Here is a 23,356-nt window from a genome sequence, read left to right on the forward strand (position 1 = left end):
CCTAAAGCAATTGTTTTTAGCCTAGTTATTAAGTTTTTGGAAACGTGCATATTATAGAGTTCAGGTAGGACCCAGAGGCCAGTGCTTGCAGGAAGGGGCTGTGAATGCCGCAGGGAGGGGCGTGGCCTACGTCCTGGACTCGGCTTGAGCCGTGTGCGCGCGCGTGCATGCGTGTACATGTGCGTGTGTGTGTAAATTCTGCAGGAACACAGGGCAGTGAATAAAGCTGAATTTTAAATGTTTTGAAGGCGTAAACTCTGTTTTTTTTGTTTGGTTGGTTTTTGTGTTTTAGGGTTTTTTTAGTTTGTTTTTTAGACCTTACTGTGACAAGAAGTACAGGGCCACACGTGGTGATGATGCCACCACATTATGAACAGGGCTCCTGTTGAATGTTTCAATTACATAAAATGGGATCAGAGATTGTAGAACATTTTTCTCTTTTGTATTTCTGCCATGAAAACCGACATAGTGACCTTTTTTTGTCAGTAGAAATGTTTGGTTTGATTGTTTCTGCTGAGCCCTATGTGATGGTACTTTTTCAGTATTTATTGCAATTTAAACAATTTTAACTTTGTAACAGATTCTTTGGTTCAGTTGTTAATCATGCATCATCATTTCCTTCACTACTTTTAGGTTTTTCAACTTAGTGACTAAAAATTATTCTAAACTAAAATATATTGAACAAAATAAATGTTATTTGCTTTCGGCTGATTCATTATAAATTTTACAAGTCACTTATATATACAAAAACAGTTTGTGAACTGTAAAGTTCTATAAAGTACAAGTCCATAGTAATTGTTGCACTTTTCCTCTTCTGGGGCCTCTGAAATACCAGGTCTGTGGCTCGCTTGTCACCGTGCGCAGCCTCGTGTAAGACATGAGCAGGTGTTTGTACAGGAGCGAGGCCCAGAGACGATGCCTGACTTGTTCACGTGCGTTATCTTGTTTAAACCTCAGGACGCTCTTCCTCGTGCTGTTTCCACTTTACAGGTAGGGAAATTAAGACTCAAAGTTGAGGTGGCCTGGCCCAGTTCACATAGTAAGTAATAGAAAGCCTGATTGAAACCAACGTCTTGAACTCCCAAAACCACTGTCTTTACATTGGACTACACCGAATTGTTCAGAAGCTTAGTGACTTTCTATGTGGAAGGGAGGACTGGTTTGGAAGAGTCTGAGTGTGACTGCGTTGTAGTCTGTCCCCCCATTTGTCAAGAATAGCATAGCGCTGACTCATTTCTGACATTCTTCTGTTAAAATTCGAAAGTCTGCCCTATACTCAGGTTTGAAAGAATTTCTTTTGTCTAGTTTACATGCTAGCTTCAATTTTGACAGGGCTGTGATTTACAGGGTAGTCTCTGCCTGTTGCTGAAAGCTTGATTTTAACACTCGCTTCTGGGAATTTTTTTTAAGTTCCCTAATTTAGAGTATTAGCATCTAGTACATGCAAAGTTAATTTTTGTAAATTAGGTGCTCTGTGACATAATTTAATCAAATCGATGCTGCTGATTATTTTTATGTGCAGGAAGTGTAAGTGTTGGATGTTATTGACTTGTTCCTAGTACCTGGCTTACCCGAAATTCTTCTCATTTCAACGATCATGAATAGGGTTCTATAATCAGTCTCATGTTAGGAGAGACTTTCAGCCATTGAGAGGTTCACAGCTGTGTCTCCCTCGGTGTGGTCAGGATGGCTGCTGGCCCAGGGCATGAATGGCCGGAGCACCCCACTGTGCTGGCTTCTCTCCACCACCATTATTAGGTCATTTGAACTGTCTTTGCCTCTGCTGAGATTTGGGCTACTGAACCATCTGCCTCTCCTCTCTGGCTTCAAAGGAATTGAGAAAAATACTCTGTGGAGTCATGTGGGTACTGAAATATCTATGTCGTATATTATAGTCTCCAGAGCTAAACTGGCTTCCTAGTCCTAAGCCTTGAGTTGGACTTGACCCCTCAGCTGCAGGGGTCAAGGAGGCCTTGACATGTGGAGGCCCCCTGCAGGGAGCAGCCTGAGACACATCCCAGTCAGAAAAAGCCCACATGAAAAGCAGAACAATGAGTATGACAGCAGACTAAAGAGGGAATTCACTTTTCCACACTTTCCAGGCCACACGAATCTGTTACCTTAGCCCCGTGCACCTGTTTCCAGAATGGAGAGTATGCCCACCTTCCCCCTAATCAACCTCCACTAATAGGGGGCAATGCAATGCTTTATCTACTGAAGAAATTGTGTCACTTACGCTGTTGTCCCCCATACTCTGGGCCTGGCTAGGGACACCTCTGTGACGCTGTCTGAACATGCTCCTCTTGGGTCCCTGCATTTTATTTCCCAGGCGCTGCTTATTAGGATCAAGGGAAGTTTGATCAGATTCAGGCTCAGTGATTTTTTTTTTTTTTTTTTACAAGAATACATCTGACTGTCTCTCTTCATGACATGAAGACTGACCAGTAGATTTGGTCAGTTTGTGACCATCCATTATAAAGTTCCTGTGAGCATTACACCCGATGGCCTTCGTGGCCATTGACTTGCATGTCTGGATTCTGTCAGGGGCCGCAAAGTGGCCACACCTGACTTCTGCCACGTCTTCGTTTATTTAGCTATTATACTTATAAAGAAGGCATTTCCTCGGCTGTTCAGTTACCCTGAGAAATGCTTCCTGCTAGAAAGACAAGAAAACTACCTCATTCATTCCCTTTATTTTCCAGTTTTTAAAATGGTGAGTTGCCTCCCTGGCCAGATCTTATTCTTCTGTGCTTTCTTTTTTTGAGCATCATTATGAATTTGTGGGTTTTGGTATTATCAGGGGCAGGGGTGGCTCCCATGATCGACCCAGGTTGGATGATTGCTAGGGCAGTTTCCCCCATGTACATCGTCAGCCTGACCGTCTGAGCAAAGGAACGGGCCTGAGACGTACGGTCACAGGGACTTCTGCTTTACTTGTTAGTAAAGACGAGCAGGAAAGCGCCGACCCCTCAGACTGACCCCCGGCTATGCCAGCATCTTGAGAAGTCCCATGGGTCATCTCCCACCCTTCACTTACATGTAATCCACAGCATCTCCTCCAAGCCTCGGTCACCTCCCCTACCCAGCACTGGCCCTGCCCTGGGGGCGCCGCTGCCCCACCGTCCTCATAGCCACGGCCGTGGTTTCCCCTCAGAGCCATTGTCGAACTGGGCATGGGGGTGAACTCAGTATCCTTTGCTTCTTATTAACTCTTCCAGACTGTTCTCCCTCAGAAACGCATGTATCAGAACAAGACTCTCCTGCATTTCTGGCTCACTGCTACCCCCAGGCACCCCTCCAAGTTCCGGGTGATTTCCGTGTCCATGGGAGAGGATTCTTCCAACCCCTAGCCCTTCTGAGCGGGGCTCTGGCCCTCTTCTCGCGCCCCTACAACAGAACTCTGCGCGAGAGGCTTGCACGATCAGTCTGCTGCTGGAGATAGCCCTTCTCCGGCTTCCTGCCTGCCGGCCTTGCTCTGGCACCCCCTCTGCATGTTGGGCGGCCCCAGGTCTCAGTCTTCCGGCCTCTTCCCTGCCGCCAGTCGCCTCCTTGGGGATCTTACCGTGTTTCATGCCTTAATTATGCTGGCGACTCCCAAATTGTCATCTTGATCCCAGAAGCTTCCCTGAGCTCGACTCTTGCAGCCAACTACCTCTTCAGCACGTCCACTCTGGGGGCTCACGGGCATCTTACTATGCTGAAAAGTGAACCCCTGGTCTCCCCACCAAGCATGCACCTCTCAGTCTCCCCTCTTAGTAAGTGGTGGTTCCTTCCTTCTGGCTGATCGGACCAGAGTCTTTGGGCCTGTTCTGGTGCTGCGCTGCTTCTGCCTCTATATTCAATCGATTGGCACATCCTAACGGGCTCAGTCCTCTGAATATATTCAGTCCAGCTTCCACACAGCTGCCATTGTTCAGGGGCACACACTCTGTGCCTGGTTTGTTGCAGTGGCCTGGCAGGTCTCCCTGCACCCGTTAGCAGCCCCCCAGGAAACCTTTGAAAGCTAAGGCCGATCACGTCACTTCTTTCTTATGTGCATCCGCCCCGTGTCATTCCCAGTGACAGCCAGAGCCCTGACGTGGGCTCCCTGGTGCGCACCACCACTGACAGCATTCCCCACCCCCCTCACTCTTCTGTCGCCCTGCCTGACCTCCCTGCTCCTGGGCAAGTGGCCCAGGCTCACCTCTGCAGAGCAGGGCCTGCTCAGCTGCTGTTTGTCAGCCCAGATGTTTTTACTGCCCTCTCCCTCTGCCCCTCAAAGGCTTTTTGCAAATGACTCCTTCCATATTTAACGTTGCAGCACCACTGGAAAATACTCCCTGCCCACTTTGGCTCTGTTTTTCTCTGTGGCACTTAGTATTGACACACCAGGTAATTTACCTTTTTGTTTATTGTTGTTGCCCCATACTAGAACATAAGCTGATTAAGGTAGGAGTCGGGTGTCTGTTTCACTGCTGTAAACCAAGCATCTACACAGTGTGCCCCGCTCATGGTAGGTGTTCAATAAATGTAAAGTAATCCTCTTGAATAAAATAACGTACCTAAATAAACAGAAGAGTCCTAACAGCATTTTTATTTAATGATGTGGGATAATCTTGATATGACTGAAGAAGAGTTATATTTTTTAAAAGCTATTTGCTTCTTAAGTCAATATAAAGAGTACTCAGGTCAGTTTCGAAATAAAATAAGCAATAGAAAAATGGGACTAGCTCGCACTTACATGGTGGCTGCCCCGGGCCAGGTGCCTGGGGAACCCCACGGGACCCTCTCCAGAGCTCTCTATGGGGGATGCCTCTGTCGCTGCCTCATTTTACAAATAAACAAGTTCGGTAACTTTTCCAAGGTCAAAGAATGAGGAGGGGAGCCAGCGTCTCAATTCAAATATGTGTTCTTTGTATTCTTTATGTTTCTGTAATTCCACACCTAAAGAATGGGTTTAAGAACAGTAAAATGAAGTCTCTTATATTCTTTACTGGGATTCACCATGTTCGTATTTTGGCCCACTAATGTTTGCTCAGTTTTTCCCCCTGGAGCCATTTGAAAGCACTTGCGGGCATGTTGTGCCCCTTTACTTACAAATGTTCCAATGTGTATTTCCTAAGGCCAAAGATGTCCTCTTACACGATCACAATGTAATTATTGAAATCAGAAAACTGACTCCTGACAGAATGCCGTCAACTCCCCCCACCGTCCGGGTGCCTGTCTCTCCTGTCACATCCCATGGAGCTCTTGCCCCTGCCCTCATCCTCAGCTCCAGGCCCGGGCTCCTTCCGGCCTGACAGCATGCATTCAGGCTTTGCGCCAGGCCCCTGGTCTTAACCGACAACCACAGGGAGCTGCACCCTCCTGATGGCGGTGGAAGCTGAAACCCTCAGTAACGGGGTCGGGATCACAGCACAGCGACTGAAATATCACTACGTTGTCTGTTTCTGTTCCTCTCACTTCTGTTCCTAACACGTTGATACGTCTGTAAGTCCCGGCCATCAGTTGATCCCAGCCCTGCTGTCCCTGGGCCACCCCTGAAGTCCTTTCTTGAGGGGATCCCATGGGGATGCGGTTAAGTGTTGCATGTCTCCTGTGTCTTTTCTGTCTTCAAGAGCTACATCCCCTGTTTTGACTTCACTTTGACAGAAACCCGCTGTTCCCCGTACCATACTGTAATCGTTGCTTCTCCACGCAGCTGTGCTGTGTTCTTGGTGGGCTGGGCGGCAGCCAGCGTCCAGGGCAGAGGCGACTGTCACAGTTGACAGTATGTGAGCGAGGCAGTGAGTGAGCAGACGATGTTAGGGGGCAGGGGGCTTTTCAGCCTGGGTATTCAGCCATCCTCATCGCTAGTTTTGTGTTAAAGTCATTTATTTCGGGTGCACATTTAAGGTCTGTGAGTCTGTGTCTTTGCTGATAATTTGGGGAAAATTGCTCATAAAACTCTTCCACAAATCAGAATCTGCTAGTTTCTGGCAATTTTTTCTTTATGATGAATGTCCACAGGATTCTTGAATTATTTATTTGTCTTTGTTTTTTGTCTTGTTTCGTTTTGGTTGAGTTTTGTTATTGTAAAAATGTCTGTAATGCCTTCACATGGCTGGCTCTGCAGAGCTGGGAGACTCGTGCGTCTGGCTAAAAGTTTCTGTATCTAGTGCTAATCTTTGCTAAAAGAGAAACTTGTATTTTAAATATTAGTATGTTTTTTAAAACGGGAGTCAATCAGAGTGAGAAATAAAGTATGCCAATCGTGAAATAAAAGCATTGCAGTTTTGTATTTGCTTTTATAGAGCTGCCTTAAAATGTGTAACATGAGTTTTCTTTTGTATTTTTGTATGAAATAATGTGTTTCTGTTTTTCTCTTTCTTCCTCTTGCCTCTTTATAAAGGAGTCAGTCCCTGCCAGCATAGAGTTAAGAAAGCTAGGCGCCTTCTCCCTTTGGTCTTCTGTTCCCATGAGCCTTCTCCTACGGGTACTGTGCTCGCTCGCGCCAGCTCGCACTAACCGCCGCGCCCCGGCAGCGGGCCTAACCGGACGCTTGTAGATTGTCCCGAGCAGAGTGTGCCTTAACTGGGTGTCCGCGTACGGGCTGTCTGCCGCTCGGCAGCCGTACGGGGGCGACGGTTCACGTTGACCGTCTCTGGGCTGCTCTCCAAGAGAAGACTTTTTGTTTGCCTGTTTGCTGGTTTTTAAATGCATGACAGGGCGAGGCGTGGCTTCCTGGTTTCATTTGTGGGGCCAGCAGGTACCTCGTTTTACACTGTGGGTTTCCTAAAGTAGCATGCAGCTGAGTGAAGGATGATCGGAGTGAGCCCCAGTCTGCTTTTCATGCTTTGCTGGCAGATACTCGGGGCTGCTGCAGAGTGGAGACAGCCAGGCCACTTGGATCGTTTTCTGGAAAGCAAAGATTATTTGTAATAATCAGAACAGGAATTTCTCCAAACACTGCATGAATTTAAATGGAAACTTGACTTGTAGTACAGCTTATGTGCTGGGCCTGGCCTGGGGCTCTGTGTAATAGGAGCCCACGGCTCCCTGGGGGAGGCTAGGCTTCACCAGACACATTGATGACTACTTATCTTCATTTTTATCTGACAGGATGCAAATTCCCTTTGAGGGGGTCCAGGCTATTTTTAGCATTTAACTGTGAGCGCCTATCAGATTAATTTTGCTCAGTATGGTAGAGACCAGCTTTACAGAACTGCCGTGGAACTTTGTATGACGTGTGGACAGGTGGAAACTCGGCATAATGCCCTTACACCAAGTAAACACACTCACGACTGCAGTCGCTCTTTTCATCTTTTGAATTAGACCTGGGGGGTGATTTTTTTGTTTTCCTTGTGCTTTGACTTACTTGTCTTTTTAATAGTGTGTCTCCCTCTCTCCCCTCCCCACCCTCCTTCCTCCCCCACTCTCCCTTTCTTTGCATGCTACCTGGATCTGCAGATGAAATTAGTGGGGACGGTAATATTTATTTTCACATTTGTGTTACTAATATGAGAATTATTTATTCATAAATATGGTTCAGTATTTAATGAAGGGCAAAATGTGGTTTTGATCTAAAACAAGTATGAAAAAATGATGTGAACAAATGATCTCTTAAAAATTGTTCAGGGCTTTGCCAGTTTCTCTGATGTCTCAGTGGTATATTTGAGTTGTATATACACATAGTGAATTTTCTAGATTTCATGATTAAAACTTTAGGTTTCTAGAACAGTTGTCAAAATGGTACTAGTCAACAAGATTAGTTACACTTGAAAGCTGTAAATGATAGAAATCCATAGAGGATTTCCCAAGTACGGTGTGTGTGTGTGTGTGTAATACATATATATGTGTGTGTGTGTGTGTGTATAGATATATATAATAATTCTTAGTTTGGGAGTGGGTAGTAGAAAGGAAGGAACAAAAAGTGATTTTTAAGAATCGCACACAAGCTAGTTAAAGAAATATCAGCAACAGTGATGAGGACGATTCTTCAAAGGTTTGAGAGTAGCACTTAAAAAACGAGAAATTTGTAAGTCACGTATTGTGTCTTATGTTCCCCACTTCATGTGTTGCCTGCATGAAACTCTATACTCTTTACACTAAACTCAAATTAGGGAGGATTGCATTTTTCCTCATGATTAAAGGAGAGAATGCTTTTACTGAAGATTTCCCTTGTGTCATTTTCATGGTAGGATTGATAACTCGAGTAGTGAAAGATCTTAACTAAACATGACTTTGGCAAAGTGTGTCTGGGCCGTGGGGCTGACAGCATGGAGATCCACTCCTTGGTAGTTACCAGTTAGGTAGCGGCTGCTGCTGGCACGGAGTCCCCCATGCGCAGGCATGTGACTCCAGGCGTTGTCCTCTCTGCAGAGCCCGAGAGGGGCCTGATGAGCCCAGGGTGGAGAGACTCCCGAGGCCGAGGCCGCTGCAGGATGCGTGATCAGGAGGGAGACTCCAGCCCCCACTGCCCCATCATGTCACCAGCAGCCTAGTTGACTGGTCCTGAGCAAATTGCTTCATCTTGTGTGTCTTCATCCGTAAAAGGTCTCAGCGGTTGTTGTGAGGATTACTATGAAAGCATGAGAATTTGAACAAATGTTTATAAACATGAGGTTATTCCCACATGCTCTATGTAATGAAACCATTTTCCCACGTTTTACTTTCCCAGTTCTGTCAATCAGATAGGGCAAGTATTTCTGTTCCCATTTTATAGATGAATAAGCTGGGCCTTAAGGCATTAGTCACTTGGTCTAGGTCAGGGGTCCACAAACTGAGGCCCATGGGCAAGATACAGCCCACCTCTTGTTTTTGTATTGCCGCTGGAGCATAGAATGATTATTACTTTTTTTAATGATTGGGGAAAAATCAACAGAATAGTATTTTTGGCATCAAAACTCTATGAAATTCACATTTCAGTGTCCACAGGTGAGCCTTTATTGGAGCACAGGCACACCCACTTGGGTACAGAGGGCTGCTCAGGGGTGGGCAGGGCAGCAGAGACGGTGCCCAGCAGAGTCTGAAAGACCCGCTGTCTAAGCCGTGACAGGAAAGAGCTGCTGACCTTGGTCGAGGTCATAAAGCAGTTGATGTGAAAGAGCACAGCGGGCCCTTCCCAGCCGCCCAGAAGAGAGCTCTTCCCCTGCTTGCCAGGGCCTCCGGGCCGGTGTCACATGGCAGTCACCAGGTGGGAGGGGCGTCCCACGGAATTGCCTGAGTGGTCTTGTCACTGTAGAGATGCTCTGTGGGACAGATGCCTTGTTCCGACTCCCTGAGGGAGGACAGCCGGGGGCGCAGGTTTTTAGCATTGCAGGTGTCCAAGCCAGGGCCCGAGCACCACCAGGGGAAAGGGGCCCCGTTTTTCTGCCAGGCGAGTAGAGGAGGTGCGACAGAACCACACCACCGACCCCCTCTTCTGTGGGAGGTTGAGCAGATCGTCAGCACTTGAGAAGTGTGTGAGCCTGAAGGCTTTTGTGAGTTGCGCCGGCCCGCGCTCCGCAGACTCCAGCGGCCTCGGGCTGGGTGACAGAGCAGGAGGCTAGGACAGCGGGCCGCGGTGTCAGTGCTCGGTGGCCACGTGACAGCCTGGTTACCTTGCTCTAAGATGAGAACTTGGCTCTTTTCTCTCCTGATTTCTGAGCTGCCAGTTTCTGTCCTTTTTACGTTGTCTTCCTCTCTTTTTGATTTTACCTAACCTTTCAAATTATAATGTTGTACAAGGTTTCAGGAATCTCCATTTTTAAAAATGTTTATTTTGAAATATTTGATTAATATTAATCAAATATTTGAAACAGTCTCCCAAATACACAGGCCCCCATCTTGTGAACATCTCTGGAGCAGAACTCTGCCTGTGTTGGGGGGTGGGGGGAGGTTCCCAAAATATCCCTAGAGGAATATTCCATAGTTTCATAGCATAGGGTATCTGATCTCACAAATAAAAGTCCCCAGGGGCGCCGGGCTGGCTTAGTCAGTGGAGCGTGCGACTCTTGATCTCAGGGTTGTGAGTTCCAGTTCCACACTAGATGCGGAGATGACTTAAAAGAAAAAACCTTTAAGGACAAGTAAGAGTCCCTATAAATATTGCGGAGGATAATACGGGATGAGGCTCTGTGCCTGAGTGTTGCTATGAATACCAGCCCACCACTGATTGGCACTGGGATCTTGAGGAACTCACGTGTGCCCTGGGAGCCTCAGTTTCCCGTCTGCAAAGCGGGATGATGATAGCAGTACCACCTCATCGGATAAGCGATCACAGTTTCTAGCCGTGTCTGCAGTGTGGTGCGTTCTCAGTAATGCTGCCGCCATCATCTGTAAGCGGATCTGCCTTCCCTTATTTGTGCCCAGATCTAGAACCTGTTTCCTTTTTTTATGTTTCTTTTCCTTGTATCATGGGGGCAGGCAATTTCAGGCTGGGCTCCAGTTTTTCAGGGGCCCTTAAGTGTGTAAAAATACCTCTCATGTCAGAATCATAAAATCCTGTAATCCTAAAAACCGGGAAAGAAAAATAGAGCCAAATCAATATTAAGAATTCTTGGAGAACTATGCCAAGTATTGCAACTTGAGAGCTCCTCTGTAGGTCACAGTGACACTTTTGTAGGTCTCTGTCCCCTCAGCAGCAGTGGTTCTGCTCCATAAGAACCAGCTGCCAGAGGACACAAGCACTGCTGACTGCAGTAAAAATTCTCTAGTCCTGTTACACCACAGTACACAGCCTACACCCCAGATGTCACCCTGAGTCATTCCTAGACAGCTTTGGTATCCCCAAAGGTTCTATATAGAATTCACATAGCATTGAGAGGGAAAAATTACAGGCTCTTTCTTAGATTGTGTGAATTAATTAAAGCATCTGCAACTTGATTTTTCCCAAATCAGTGTTGTTTGCTAGCCTGATATCTATTAGCCATTTTATTTTTATGGCTTCAGAGTTGTTTCAGAGGTCGGGATTTCGAGTGAGGCTTTTCTAAAAAGAGGCTGTCCCAGAAGCCATTACAGTCACTCCAGAGGGGCCGACCCAGAGTCTCAGCAGGCAGGAAGCCCTCCGCTGCCAGGTTCCTCCCGTAGAGCCCGCAGAAGAAGCAAAACTGCAAGGAGCTACGATTTTGTGATCAGCTGTTATGTGCAGGTCCACACCTCGACTTTGTATGTATCTCCTGTAATCCTCATAACAACCCTGCAAGGTGGCTATGTGTTCCCATTGTCCACGTGAGGGCCCAGCTACAGCACAGACAGGTGAAGTGGCCTCGCGGGAGGGCGTGGGCTGCCCCCGAACGCAGGGGCTGGGCCTGTCCGGTACACCGCAGCTCTGCCCCATCCGGGCTGCACGGCCCTGCACAGGCCACATCGCGTCCTTGCCTTAGCTGTAGTCCCCTCACCACGTGGTTGCAGTGAAGTTGTCCTCTGTTCAGCCAATACGGACCTGGCCCCTTCTCTGTGCTGGGCCCCGTGTTAGATGTGGAGAAGTGCTGTGCTCCCCTGGGCTCTCCGTCTGGAGCGGGGCAGGCAGTGGCCAAGGAACCAAGGACTGCCAGCTAGCGGGTAGTGATGAGGACTGGGGAAAGCAAACCAGGCAGCGTGATGAAGAGTGATGGGGTGGGGGGCACGTCCGTTGGAGGCGAGGTCTCTGGCTGGGTAACACTTTGGCTGAAACCAGAATTTCTGGCTAAGCCGGCAAGAGCTCCAGCACATGGTAAAGTCCTGGGCGAGAGGCAGCTTTGTGCCCTTCTCCATCAGGCAGGCAGTGACCCCACAGCCATGTGCTGTTGATTGATCCATGGCGTCTCCTCAGTAGAGCCAGGGCCAGGGGTTGGGAACAGGGCAGCGGGGGGAGCAGGCAGGGCCCGGGGGTCTGGCAGCTGTCACAGCCAGGGTCCCGCCACCCAGGTTCACCCACCGCATCTGGCCTCTGCAGGTGCGTGCTTTGTAGGAAAGAAGGCAGGGAGGGTAGCGTCTGTTGCTTGTGGAAATTCTGCCTTAGGTAGCTTTCTCAGGGGAGGGTATAAATTACAGAATAAGGAGAGGAGGCAACGAGTAGATGCCGTGTGTGACATGGTGCTTCTCTGGTCTCAGCTGCTCGTGTAGATTCCTCCTCTGCTTGGGCCTTTCTCGTAAAGTGCCTTAGTGATTCCCTGCCGTCCCCGAATACCATTTCCCACCGTCCTTCATTAAGCCCGCCTACACAAAAGCAAAGCTGTAGGCTAGAACATGCCTGTTCGCTGGGAACAGGATAAGAGGGGGAAACAGAAATAAAAGGATGTAGGGTTGGGGGTAGATTAAATGTTTTTCTTTAATCCTGTAAGTAGTGTTACTTAGAACATGTAAGAATGATAGAGATTATCCACCTTTCACGTAGGACTTAGGAATAGTTTACATTTACTAAATGCTTTAAGGAAAATTGATTTATTGACTTCGTATTCTGCCAGCTGAATTTTTTTTTTTACTTTAATCGTTTTTAATTAAGAAGTAAATTCTTCCAGTAACTCTTAGGTCTGATCTCAATCATTACCATAGCAATACGTGGAATGATTGATAATCCTAAAGAGTGTAGACTACATATATTCTCTCTTTTCTATAATTTTAATACCTGAATGAAGTAGTAAGAGCAGCACAAAAGGAAGAACATTTAGCTTTTAGTTTTTCTGGGGTTAAAGGTGGATGCTTGGGCAGATTTTCTCTTTGAAGAGCTCTTCTCAAAGATAATTCAGGAAGTACTGCCCCTCCTCTCCTGGGCCAGCAGCTTAAATCCGTACTCGAGGAGCAGCTAAAGCTTTTTCCTCGTTACAGAAAAACAGGCAGGGCGTAAGTCAGCATAATTGTTGTCCAAGTGAGGGTTGTTTTTGTCAAAATAGTTTCCCCATTGATGGAGGTGGGCGTCTAAGTCAGTGTATTACTGAAAGGGGTAGTGGGGACACTGCAGCTCCTTGACACCCTCAGAAAAGAACTCATTTTAATATGCTGTTTCTTGTCATTTCATTCTTTTTGTTAGATCTTTTACCCTTTTGACATTAATGTGTACTCTTCAGACATCTGGGTGCAAAGTGACAGGAGATAAATTCCTGGGCTGCTTCCACCCTGAACAAACGAAATACGTTACCCACTTAATCTCCTCAACAGTCAGGCCGTCATTTTTGTTTTCCAAGAGGCCAGCCTTCAGATTCTGCTCTAGAGTCTAGTTATGAATAATGGCAGATTCTCGGTTTTTGAGATACCAGCCTTGTTTGGAGAAATCCCAGGAGACCGAAGTGTGGGTTTAAACGTGAATTTGGTGCAGTCCAGGGAGAGTTTTGCAGTCGGTATAGATGGGGGGCTTTGAGTCCTGGTCGTAGATGCTCCTCCACATCTTTCCATTCTTCATAAGGGCTCTCTGTGCCAGCGCTGTGTGCTCCCCGAGAAACAAGTCTGTGTGTTCTAGCAGACGGCACCATGATGTCACTTTTATTTCCATAAATGACTCATGTGTGAGCAAAAATTGGGGAATAGTGTTTTAAGAATATGTTGGCATAGTAGGGGATTTAGGCAGCTCATTTTGCGTTTTCTAATTCTCTTAAAGGCCAGGAGGTCAAATATTTAACCTCTTCCAACATATCTGCTTCCTTTCCTACAGAAACAGATGATTATGCTGAGATTATAGACGAAGAAGATACCTACACCATGCCCTCAAGTAAGTAGGCTTCTGATTTTGTTCTCGTTCAGATTTGACAGTATTTAACTTTTAAATATCTCACATTTAAAAGTTTTAGGTATTGTTTTTTAGAACTATTTTTAATAGCTCATTGAGGGCATGACAGAAATATTCTCTTCAACCTTTAGAATTCTATTTCATATTTGGCTAAGTCTAAAGTCAGAAACCTAAAGCTCAAATATCTGTAGTAAGTCTGCTTAGTTACAGGTTTTTCGTAATCTTGTTTCCTGACTCTATGGTAATACAACCTTTATTGGTGACAGAATGTCCTCTCTGTAGATGATTGTATTATTTAAAGTTAAATAAATATATACACATGTCTATTCACTTCTTTGAATACGCATATTCGGTGAATTGAATTTCCCCTTTGAAACTTCGTTCTTTATTGTCCTTGACTACCAGTTACAAAGAGCTTCCTGCCCCCAGTGCAGCCAGTCCCTGCAGCTCAGGGTGGGAGGTGTGGAGAGGGAGAGGCTTCAGTTAGACCCTTCCTGCCGCCTAGGAACGCCAGCATCTGCTTCTGTCTGTTGTGTGCTGCTTCTTGACTGCAGAGAACCTGGAAGCCCCAGATCTCGCACTGGAGGATATAGTCCCAGATCTTGGATTGGAGACACACTTGAAATTTCATTCACGTTAAAAAAAATGTTGTAGGGACGCCTGGCTGACTCAAGCATGTGACTCTTGATCTTGGAGTCTTGTGTTCAAGCCCCACGTGTGGCATAGGGTTTACTTAAAAACAATTTTTTTTTTTTTTAATTTTAAAAAAATGTTTTAAACCGGGGCGCCTGGGTGGCTCAGTCGTTAAGCGACTGCCTTCGGCTCAGGTCATGATCCCAGGGTCCTGGGATCGAGCCCCGCATCAGGATCCCTGCTCCACGGGAAGCCTGCTTCTCCCTCTCCCACTCCCCCTGCTTGTGTTCCCTCTCTCACTGTGTCCCTCTCTGTCACATAAATAAATAAAATCTTGAAAAAAAAAATGTTTTAAACCTCCCTCTTAAAGAGGCCCAGTTATGAGTCTACTGTACAGCCTCAGAGGCCTTAATAATTCAACATCTGAGGTCCTGATTTCAGTAGAGCCGTACACATTTGTAAGATACGTGTTTTGGGTACTTTATTTACCCTGTTGTGTAACTATTTTGAAAGATGCTCTCATTTAGATTAACTGTACACGTTGAAGAGGCATTACCAACATCAGACCTGCGTTGTCCCGGGTGCACCCTGAATCCCCTCGTAAGAGCTCTTGTGTTAGAGAGTGGTTCAAAACAGAAGGAAGAGGGGAACCTGGGCATTTTGACTTGCCGTAGCAACATGGAAAATGCTTAAATTTAGGTTAGCCATTTAGTCATTTATACATCCCTGCAGACTATCCAAATTTGTATTTGTGTACTTACTATTCAGTGTTGAGTAGTAAAGGTCCAGACCCCACAAAAATGAGTCATCATGCAGGAATTTACGAGATGGAGATTGAAAAGCATTGTTGACGTCACATCGAGATAATTTGAGGAGATTCAGTTTGCTTGTGTCTAGTCCTCTTTTTTTTTTTTTTAAACTGATGTTTGTTGTTAAAATATTTAGCAAAGTAAATGTTGAAATGCACTCTTGGAGTTTGTTGTTGTTAACCTAATTGCTATTAGTTATTTCTAAGCAAGGTCTTCAATTTTTTTCTCCCTTAATTGCAATACAGAAAGCTATGGAATAGATGAAGGTAACAGGATTCCTTTAAAATAACTGCATTTGCTTGCAATTGCAACCTATGGAATGATGTGGGATGTTTCAGTTTTCAGTTAACTTTTATCTTTAAACTACTTTCCATTGGTTTATTCATGCTGTTAAACCAATGGAACTACTAGTAGCTAAAGTGATTTTAAAGAGGAAAAGAACCATCTAAAATTTGGGTTGGATTTTTCTGTACGGTTTAGAATTTTATAAACCAGGGAGAGATTTGGAAATATTTGGCTATCGTTTTATTCTGTTGGTGGCTACACTAATGGAGTGCGCACAGTGTGGGTTGTGCAGACAGGTTTCCCGGCTGGAGGAAATCAAAATACTAAGTGGTTCATTGGATTAGAATCTATTGACGAGGTTTCTAATGGGTATTTTACTTCCGTGTGCCTCAGCAGCCTACTAAATAATTGGTTTTGTATAAAATCACAATAACTTAATACATTAATTGGAGGCAAATGCTCTCAAAAATATAAAATACTCTTCATGTATAATGTGATATGTTCAGCCTTGACTCCAAGTCACCTGATTTTGAAATTAGTTTTTAGAAGTGACCTCTTTAAACTCTTTTAGCTCTGTGAATAATATAGATAGGATCATAAGAAAGTGGAAAACTCTTAAACTTTTAAAACATAAAGTTTCTCGTGACACAGTTTTTTTGTTGCCTTCATATTTTCAAACCAGTTATTTGTTAAATAATTGCTTTAAATAACTGTGTTTTTAGCCTTTCATATATTAATACTTAAACTAATAGCACTGATTACATAAGCATATAATACTGCTTGGAGAAACTGTTTAGAAAACTATCAGATATAAACTAAATCAACATTAAAAATACGAAAAATCTACCTTTAATAGAACTCACATGGTTTTGGTAGTTCACGCGATGCCATAACAGTTTATGTAATTCCTTTAAAAATACCGTTTAAGAGAATTCCACTCTGTTTAAAGCATTTTCATAGAATGATGTGCCACCAGTGCGATTTGTACTCATGGATGATAATGAAACGAAAAGCGCGTCAAGTGTAATTTCGACATTTGGAATATTGTACTTACGTATATCGTGTTTTGCAGCCAGGGATTATGAGATTCAGAGAGAAAGAATCGAGCTTGGACGGTGCATCGGGGAAGGCCAGTTTGGAGACGTCCATCAAGGCGTCTATATGAGCCCAGTAAGTCCCCTGCGGCGACCAGAAACCTGAGCTACTTTTGACTGTTGCCTCTTGTTTGTCTTCACGAGTCCTCAGTTCTTTGAGCTTGTCTTTTACAAAGCTCGTCATACATGTCCGCCTACTTGCTATATTCAGAAACGGAAAAATGGCACACTGAGCTCTTAGAGGGCTGGGTCTGTCTTTTATTCATTTTAATCTCTCAGCCTCTCTCCTCAGTAACAGATTCCACAGTGATTGTTCCATTGCACAGAATCGACAAATAGATGACCAGCATCAACAGCAGGTGGCCGGTATTCCTGCTTACCTGCGTCCTCAAGAAAAGAATATTCGTTTGCCCCAAACTGCCCTCCAAAAGAGATCAACACATTTTTAAAATTTTTTCTTTAATAAGAGCTTTCTTGAGGTACAAATCACATACTATAAATAAAATTCACTTCTTTAAAACATAAAATTCAGTGGTTTTCTTAGAATATTGCTAGAGCTGTACAGTCCACTGCCCAGTCCATTCTAGAACATTTTCTTTGCCCCAGAAGGAAGTCCCCACATCCATTAGCAGTCACTCCCATATCACCTTCCCCCGCGGCCCCTGGCAACCACTCATCTGCTTTCTGCCTCTGTAGATTGGCCTGTTCTGGATGTTTCATGTCAGTGGACTCATATGATATGTGGCCTTTCATGATGGGTTCTTCCAGTTGGCATGTTTTCAGGGGTCATCCACATTGTAGCGTGTATCAGGACTTCATTTCTTGTCACTGCTAAATAACATTCGATCGTATGGATAGACCACTTTTTGTCCGTTTTCCCGTTGACGGTCATGTGGGGTGTTACCGTGTCTTAGCTGTTGCGAGTAACGCCTCTGTGAGCACCGCTGCACAGTTCGTGTGTGAGTGGTTTTCAGTTCTCTTGAGTGGACACCTGGGAGCGGAATTCCTGGGTCACGTGGTAACCGTTCCACTCTTTGACTAACTGCCAGACTGTCTCCAAAGAAGCTGTCCATTTCCATTCTGAGCAGCAGCGGGTAAGGGTGCCCATTTCTCTGCATCCCTACCAGCACTGGTTATCGTGTGTGTTTTTATTAGATCAGTAATTTTAAAACAGCATTTTAAAATAGAGGGTGGCTCAGTTGGTTAAATGTCCCACTCGATTTCAGCTCAGGCCTTGATCTCAGGGTTGTGAGTTCCAGCCCCACGTTGGGCTCCACACTTAGCATGGAGCCTACTTTAAAAAAAGAGAGAGATAAAATAATAGTACATACTTGCCCAAGAAACTTTTTTAACTAGAATAGTAACAGGTGTATACAGATGGCGCTAATAAGAGCGCACAGACTGCCCCTGACTTACAGTGGTTGTACTTAAAGGTGGGTCAGCTTACAGTTTTTCGACTTTATGATGGTGCAAAAGCGACTTGCATGCAGTAGAAACCATGCTTGGAATTTTGAACTTGGATCCTGTTGAAGGCCAGGGGCACACACATCCCCTGTCCTTATGCAGGGTGGCGGCCGCGGCCGTGAGGGCCCATCACCGACGGACTGACAGCCATTCTGTGTCCACACGGCCCTTCTGTTTGTCAGTTTCAGTAGAGGATTCAATAAATTGCATGAGCTGTCAACACTTCATTATAAAATACACTTTGTGTGAAATGGCTCTGCCCAACTGCAGGCCCGTGTGAACGCTTCCACGCATGGGTAAGGGGGTGCGGCTCAGCTGTGTTGTTTGGGAGGTTAGGTGTCTCACACGCACTTTCAGCTTAGGATGTTTTCAACTTACGGTGGGTTTATCCGGACATAACTCCATCTTGAGTCAAGGAAGGTCTATAGTAACACAGATGATTGACCTTCTGTGTCACCCCTGCTTTGGAAACTGCAAATGGCATTTTTCCATAGTAACTCCATATCTGTCACTTTTTCACATCCTTCATACATGCACTAGTGACATAGTGATCATTACTTTTGTAACCAGATAGCTAAAGGGGCTTTTTTTGTTTTTTGTTTCTGTCAGGAACAATAGACAATTGCCACCAATGTCACTAAACAATTTAGAGGTTCCATTTTTTAAAACTTCAGTTTTGAAAGCCTCTGCCTTTGTACTTATATACAATTCTATCATTTATTATGTATTTCTAGCTGTTAACTTCTCTTTAGTTGTTTTTTTTTTTTTTTTACTCTGTGTTATCTTCCTAATTCTCCTAACTCTGTTCTTTGGGGCAAAATGCAGTAGAAAAAGCCCTGGATCTAAGGTTACTCAAAGACTTCCTAACTCTTAGACTTGGCTGCACCCACCTGAGATGGGAGGGAGGTGCGGCTTCTTGGCAGTTGAACTCGGTACCCTCGGAGCTCCCTGCAGTCTCTAGAATTCAGTGACTTACCAGGACCGCACAGATAATGGCAGGGTGCATGGGCTTGATTTCATGCATTTTTAAAATAACTAATCCAGGGGCGCCTGGGTGGCTCAGTCGTTAAGCGTCTGCCTTCGGCTCAGGTCATGATCCCAGTGTTTGGGAGGATGCCTGAGCCCCGAATCAGGCTCCCTGCTCAGCGGGAGGCCTGCTTCTCCCTCGCCCACTCCACCTGCTTGTGTTCCCTCTCTCACTGTGTCTCTGTCAAATAAATAAAAATCTAAAAAATAAATAAATAAATAAAATAATCCATTTCAGTTGTGAAAATACAAGAGAACATTTTTTTTAATATCCATTGTCTAGTGTTTATTAAATATTTGTTGAATGAGTCCCAGCCCCCAGAAAAATACCAGGGTTCACACTTTTTGTTGAGTATCTTCCTGATATATGTTGTACGTGAGTGTTTATTTTGTTTTTAATGTCGGTGTCTAATTTTATAGTGCAAAGGAATCTACTCATTTCTTGGGGCTCCTATTAAGTCCTTTTTCCAGATTATGTTCTTTAGTGTTCTATAAGATAAGTAACATTTCTTCAAGGATTTTTACTAATGCATCAGACTGCAGCTCAGCACACATGTCACGGCCAGGAACCTGCCACTGGAGACTCCAGTAATTATTTCAGCAACAATTTCTCAGTCACCTACCATGTGACAGTGAAGTGGTGGGGACATGAAAATGAACAAAACAGGCACAATTTCTGCTCTCATGGAACTTAAATCGCTCTGAGACAGAAAGGAACAGACAAAAACAAATACACTGAATGTCGAGTGGGGAAGAAGTGCTCTGAGAAAAAAGCATGGGCAAGAGGAGGTTGGGGTGCTCTCCCCGTGAGATGGTAGAAGAAGGCCTTCTGATAGGTGACCCGCAGCAGAGCCCTGAAGCAAGAAGGGAGCAGTCCACAGGAGGCCAGTGTGGCCGCAGTGGTGTGTGCGGGGAGGGCCACGGAAGGAGAGGAGACGGGGTCGGGTGGGCTACACATGGGGACCTGGAGTTCATTCTCAGAGCCAGTGTAGAGGCTCATTCACACGCACTGTTGCCTTCATTTGGCAGGGTGATCGGGCTTCTTTCTTATTATTTGAACCTCTGCTGATCACTTGCACATTCTTTCATCATTATTATCTTAGCCTTAAAAAATCTGCTTTTAAATCTCTTTTTCTCTTAATGAATCCCAGAATAGCCCTTCTCTGGATTTATTTAAGTCTTTTAAAGGTCCACTGGTTGTTAATAATTCAGAGCCTAATCATATCTTTTATGGAGGCATATTGGACGACAATGTGGTATTTTCAGGGACATTGAAAAGACCTCTCGGGCGCCTGGGTGGCTCAGTTGGTTAGGCGACTGCCTTCGGCTCAGGTCATGATCCTGGAGTCCCGGGATCGAGTCCCGCATTGGGCTCCCTGCTCAGTGGGGAGCCTGCTTCTCCCTCTGACCCTCCCCCCTGTCATGTACTTTCTCTCTCTCATTCTCACTCTCTCAAATAAATAAATAAATATATTTAAAAAAAAAAAAGAAAAGAATAGACCTCTCTCTCCCCTAAATATTGCTTATATTTTAAAGGTTTTTTAAAGTCTCACCTTGAGCAATAACGCAGCTATGTTTGAATCTGCCTCTTTTTAAAGGTTTTTTAGGCAAAAAAACAAAAACAAGAAACCAGCTTTGCTTAGGTTCTGGTCTTGCTCACTTTGAACTGACTTCTCCAACATTCTGATCTCTGTGACCAGCCCCTCTGATGCTCAGCATTCCCCAGGCTTCTGCTGTCCAGTTTGGGGGCTGACAGCCACAAGTGCTACTCCGTGGACAGATGACGAGACCCTGGTTCTGTTCACATATGGCCCTTTATACATGTGCTCCCCGCGGAATCTTAGGTCCAGCATCCATTTGAAACTCTGAGTTTTAGAGAGCAGTACTTTTTTTGCATGTCTTCAGACTGTCTTGCTTAAAGCATCATGGACAATATTTGAGTATGAATTCACAGGATTGATGATGGTTTTGTGGTCTTACAGAAGTTTCTGTTGTTGTTATTCAGAATTCCTGTTAAAAAGGACATTTTGTGTCATTTCTAGATTATACCAATTGGCCCTGTGTTTAGATGGAGGTAGAATTCATGGTCCTGGTCCTAAAGAAGTTCACCATCTAGTTAAGGAAGACAAAGACTAACTCATTCAAAGCAGAGTAGTTACATCTTAGCGAGGTGTATGGCTAGCGCTTCTAAGAAGGCTCTAAGCCCGGACATTTAGCAGACAGACACTCTGTGGTAGCAGCGACTGTCCTGCAGGGACCAGGCCACCATTACCACCTGGAATCCTGCAAGCAGGCATGCCTCCTCTGCAGGTTAAGAAAGTGACCCACAGCTGTGTTAGAGTCATTTTGCTGTTTATATTTCTCTTGTTTGAAAATGTTTAGTATTCTGGAATCATATGGTGTGCAATTAGTGTGAGATCTAAAATTAATACAGTTTAAGGTATTTTTAAGATACACCACAGCTGACTTGTAAATGGCATCTGCATTTAAAAGAAAGGTTTTAATAGCGTTCACTAACTCTGCAGATACGTATTGAGCACCTACTGTGAATTCAGTACTGTTGTAAGGGGAACTTCTTGGCAAACAAGACAACAAGGTACCTATGTCTTGAAACTTACACTTCAGTGATGGGAAGTAGTAATGATGTAAATGACAATGTACATTATGTGTATATTGTAATATATAATAAAAATGTGTAGAATAGTGACATTGCAATAACCTGAGAGGCCTGTGGCGCAGACAGTTCTGTGCTTGGAGCTTGTGGTGAGGGTTGTGCAGAGCGGCAGGGAGCTAGAGGGCAGGGCAGGCGGCTGGGCGCTGTTTTAGACGGGACGGTTTGACCAAGGATCTCAGCGCAGCTTCCTGGGGGAAGAGCTTTCCAGTCAGGCAGAACAAGAAGGGCAGCCATGGGAAATGATGTTGGAGCATAGAAAATAAGGCTGGGTGTGAGAGGTCTGAGTAAAGAGGGACCCGGGGGGGGCCACGGCAGAGGGCTGGGCTTTTTCTCCAGTGTCCTGGGGACAGGAGGTGCCTCGGGGAGAGTGGGTGCGGAAGGGCACACATTGCCGCTAGGAAAGGAGCTTCGGGGCGAGGTGGTGCTGGTGGGGGTAGAGGCAGTGAGTGAGCCAGCAGCAGTGGCAGAGGCCGGGTGGGCAGATTCCGGATGCACGCTGTAGGTAGGGAACACCGGTCTTGCCCCTGGATTGTTGGATCTGTGGGAGCTGAGGGAAACTGAGGAATCAGAACTGACCGCTAGGTTGTTGACCTTAAGCATCCGTGTGACTTCGTGTCTCGAGTGAGGTGGAGAAGGCTAAGGAGGAAACGCGTCTGGTGGTGGGTATCTTAGTGAGGGCTCCCCAGGAAAACAGAAGCCCTAGGCTGTGGGTGCGGTGCCTTCAAGACAGATGTGTTGGGAATTGGCTCGTGTGATCCTGGAAGCTGATGCTCCTCAGATCTGCAGCTGGCCAGCTAGAGACCCCGAGAGCTGGTGGTTTCTTATTTCCGGTCTGTGTCTGAAGGCCTGAGACCCAACATAGCCAGTGCAGGTGTAGTCCAAAGGGGAGGAAAGAAAGCAGTGTCCCAGCTCAAAGGTAATTGGGCAGGAGGAATTTCCTCTTACTTAGGAGAGGATCAGCTTTTTGTTCTATTCAGGCCTTCAGCTGATCAGATGAGGCCCACCACATTAGGGAGGGCAACCTGCTTCACTCAGTCTATCAGTTTGCGTGTTAAATCCATCCACACTTGATCTTAGCCAAAAGGCCGAGAAGCGATTGTTAAATCCATCCAGAAACACTCAGAATATGCTTGACCAAATATCTGGACACGCTGTGGCCCAGTCACCTTGACACATAAAATGAACCATCATAGTGGGATATCTGGAGTCTTGTTTAGGTCGTATCAAGTTTAAAGTAACTTTGCTACATCCTCGTCAAGACAGGTAATGGGAGGGTTGGATATCAGTCTGGGCTGAAAGCCGAAGTGAGGACTGGAGAGAGAATTTGGAAGTCAGTGTAGAGGTAGGACTTGGTGCTCAGTGAGGTCGCCTCGAGTCGAGCTGGCCCTGGGATTGAGCCCTGGGATGTTCCTGCCCTGAAGAGACAGGAAGCAATGTCTTGTCTTCCCACTGTCCTCCTGGCCAGTCTTTTCTGCCTGAGGCTGCTGTTGACATGGACAGCGACTCACGATCCAGTAGCAAGGACTCTTCTGAGAGACCTTGGCAAATCCAGGCTTCATCAACACTCGAGAATCTAGCGTGGGCACCGCTTCAGAGCCGGGTCTTGTGACATCCATCCCGAGCTGTTGTCCCCCACTGCTGCTCGTCACATACACTCTGCCCCAGTCCCTGTTGCAGAGGGGACAGGCCACTTACAGCAGGATGACCTTGGGCAAGTCGCTGAACCTGT

General features: G+C 45.6%; 1 protein-coding gene across 12 annotated transcripts in view; it reads left to right on the top strand.

Moving 5' to 3' along the window:
- Nucleotides 1–23,356, top strand: part of PTK2 (protein tyrosine kinase 2) — a 259,848-nt gene that overhangs the window by 170,612 nt on the left and 65,880 nt on the right. For 7 of the 12 annotated variants that reach the window (XM_078071946.1, XM_078071937.1, XM_078071944.1 and 4 more), the window contains 5 exons: nucleotides 6,371–6,454; nucleotides 7,429–7,446; nucleotides 13,568–13,624; nucleotides 15,330–15,350; nucleotides 16,442–16,539. In XM_078071946.1, the coding sequence (XP_077928072.1) occupies nucleotides 6,371–6,454; nucleotides 7,429–7,446; nucleotides 13,568–13,624; nucleotides 15,330–15,350; nucleotides 16,442–16,539 (278 nt within the window). The remainder of the gene's footprint in view (nucleotides 1–6,370; nucleotides 6,455–7,428; nucleotides 7,447–13,567; nucleotides 13,625–15,329; nucleotides 15,351–16,441; nucleotides 16,540–23,356) is intronic. The other 5 variants (XM_078071938.1, XM_078071940.1, XM_078071942.1 and 2 more) reach the window with 5 other exon arrangements.

The sequence above is a fragment of the Halichoerus grypus genome, chromosome 5 (assembly GCF_964656455.1).
Source record: "Halichoerus grypus chromosome 5, mHalGry1.hap1.1, whole genome shotgun sequence".
Classification (NCBI taxonomy): Eukaryota; Metazoa; Chordata; class Mammalia; order Carnivora; family Phocidae; genus Halichoerus; species Halichoerus grypus.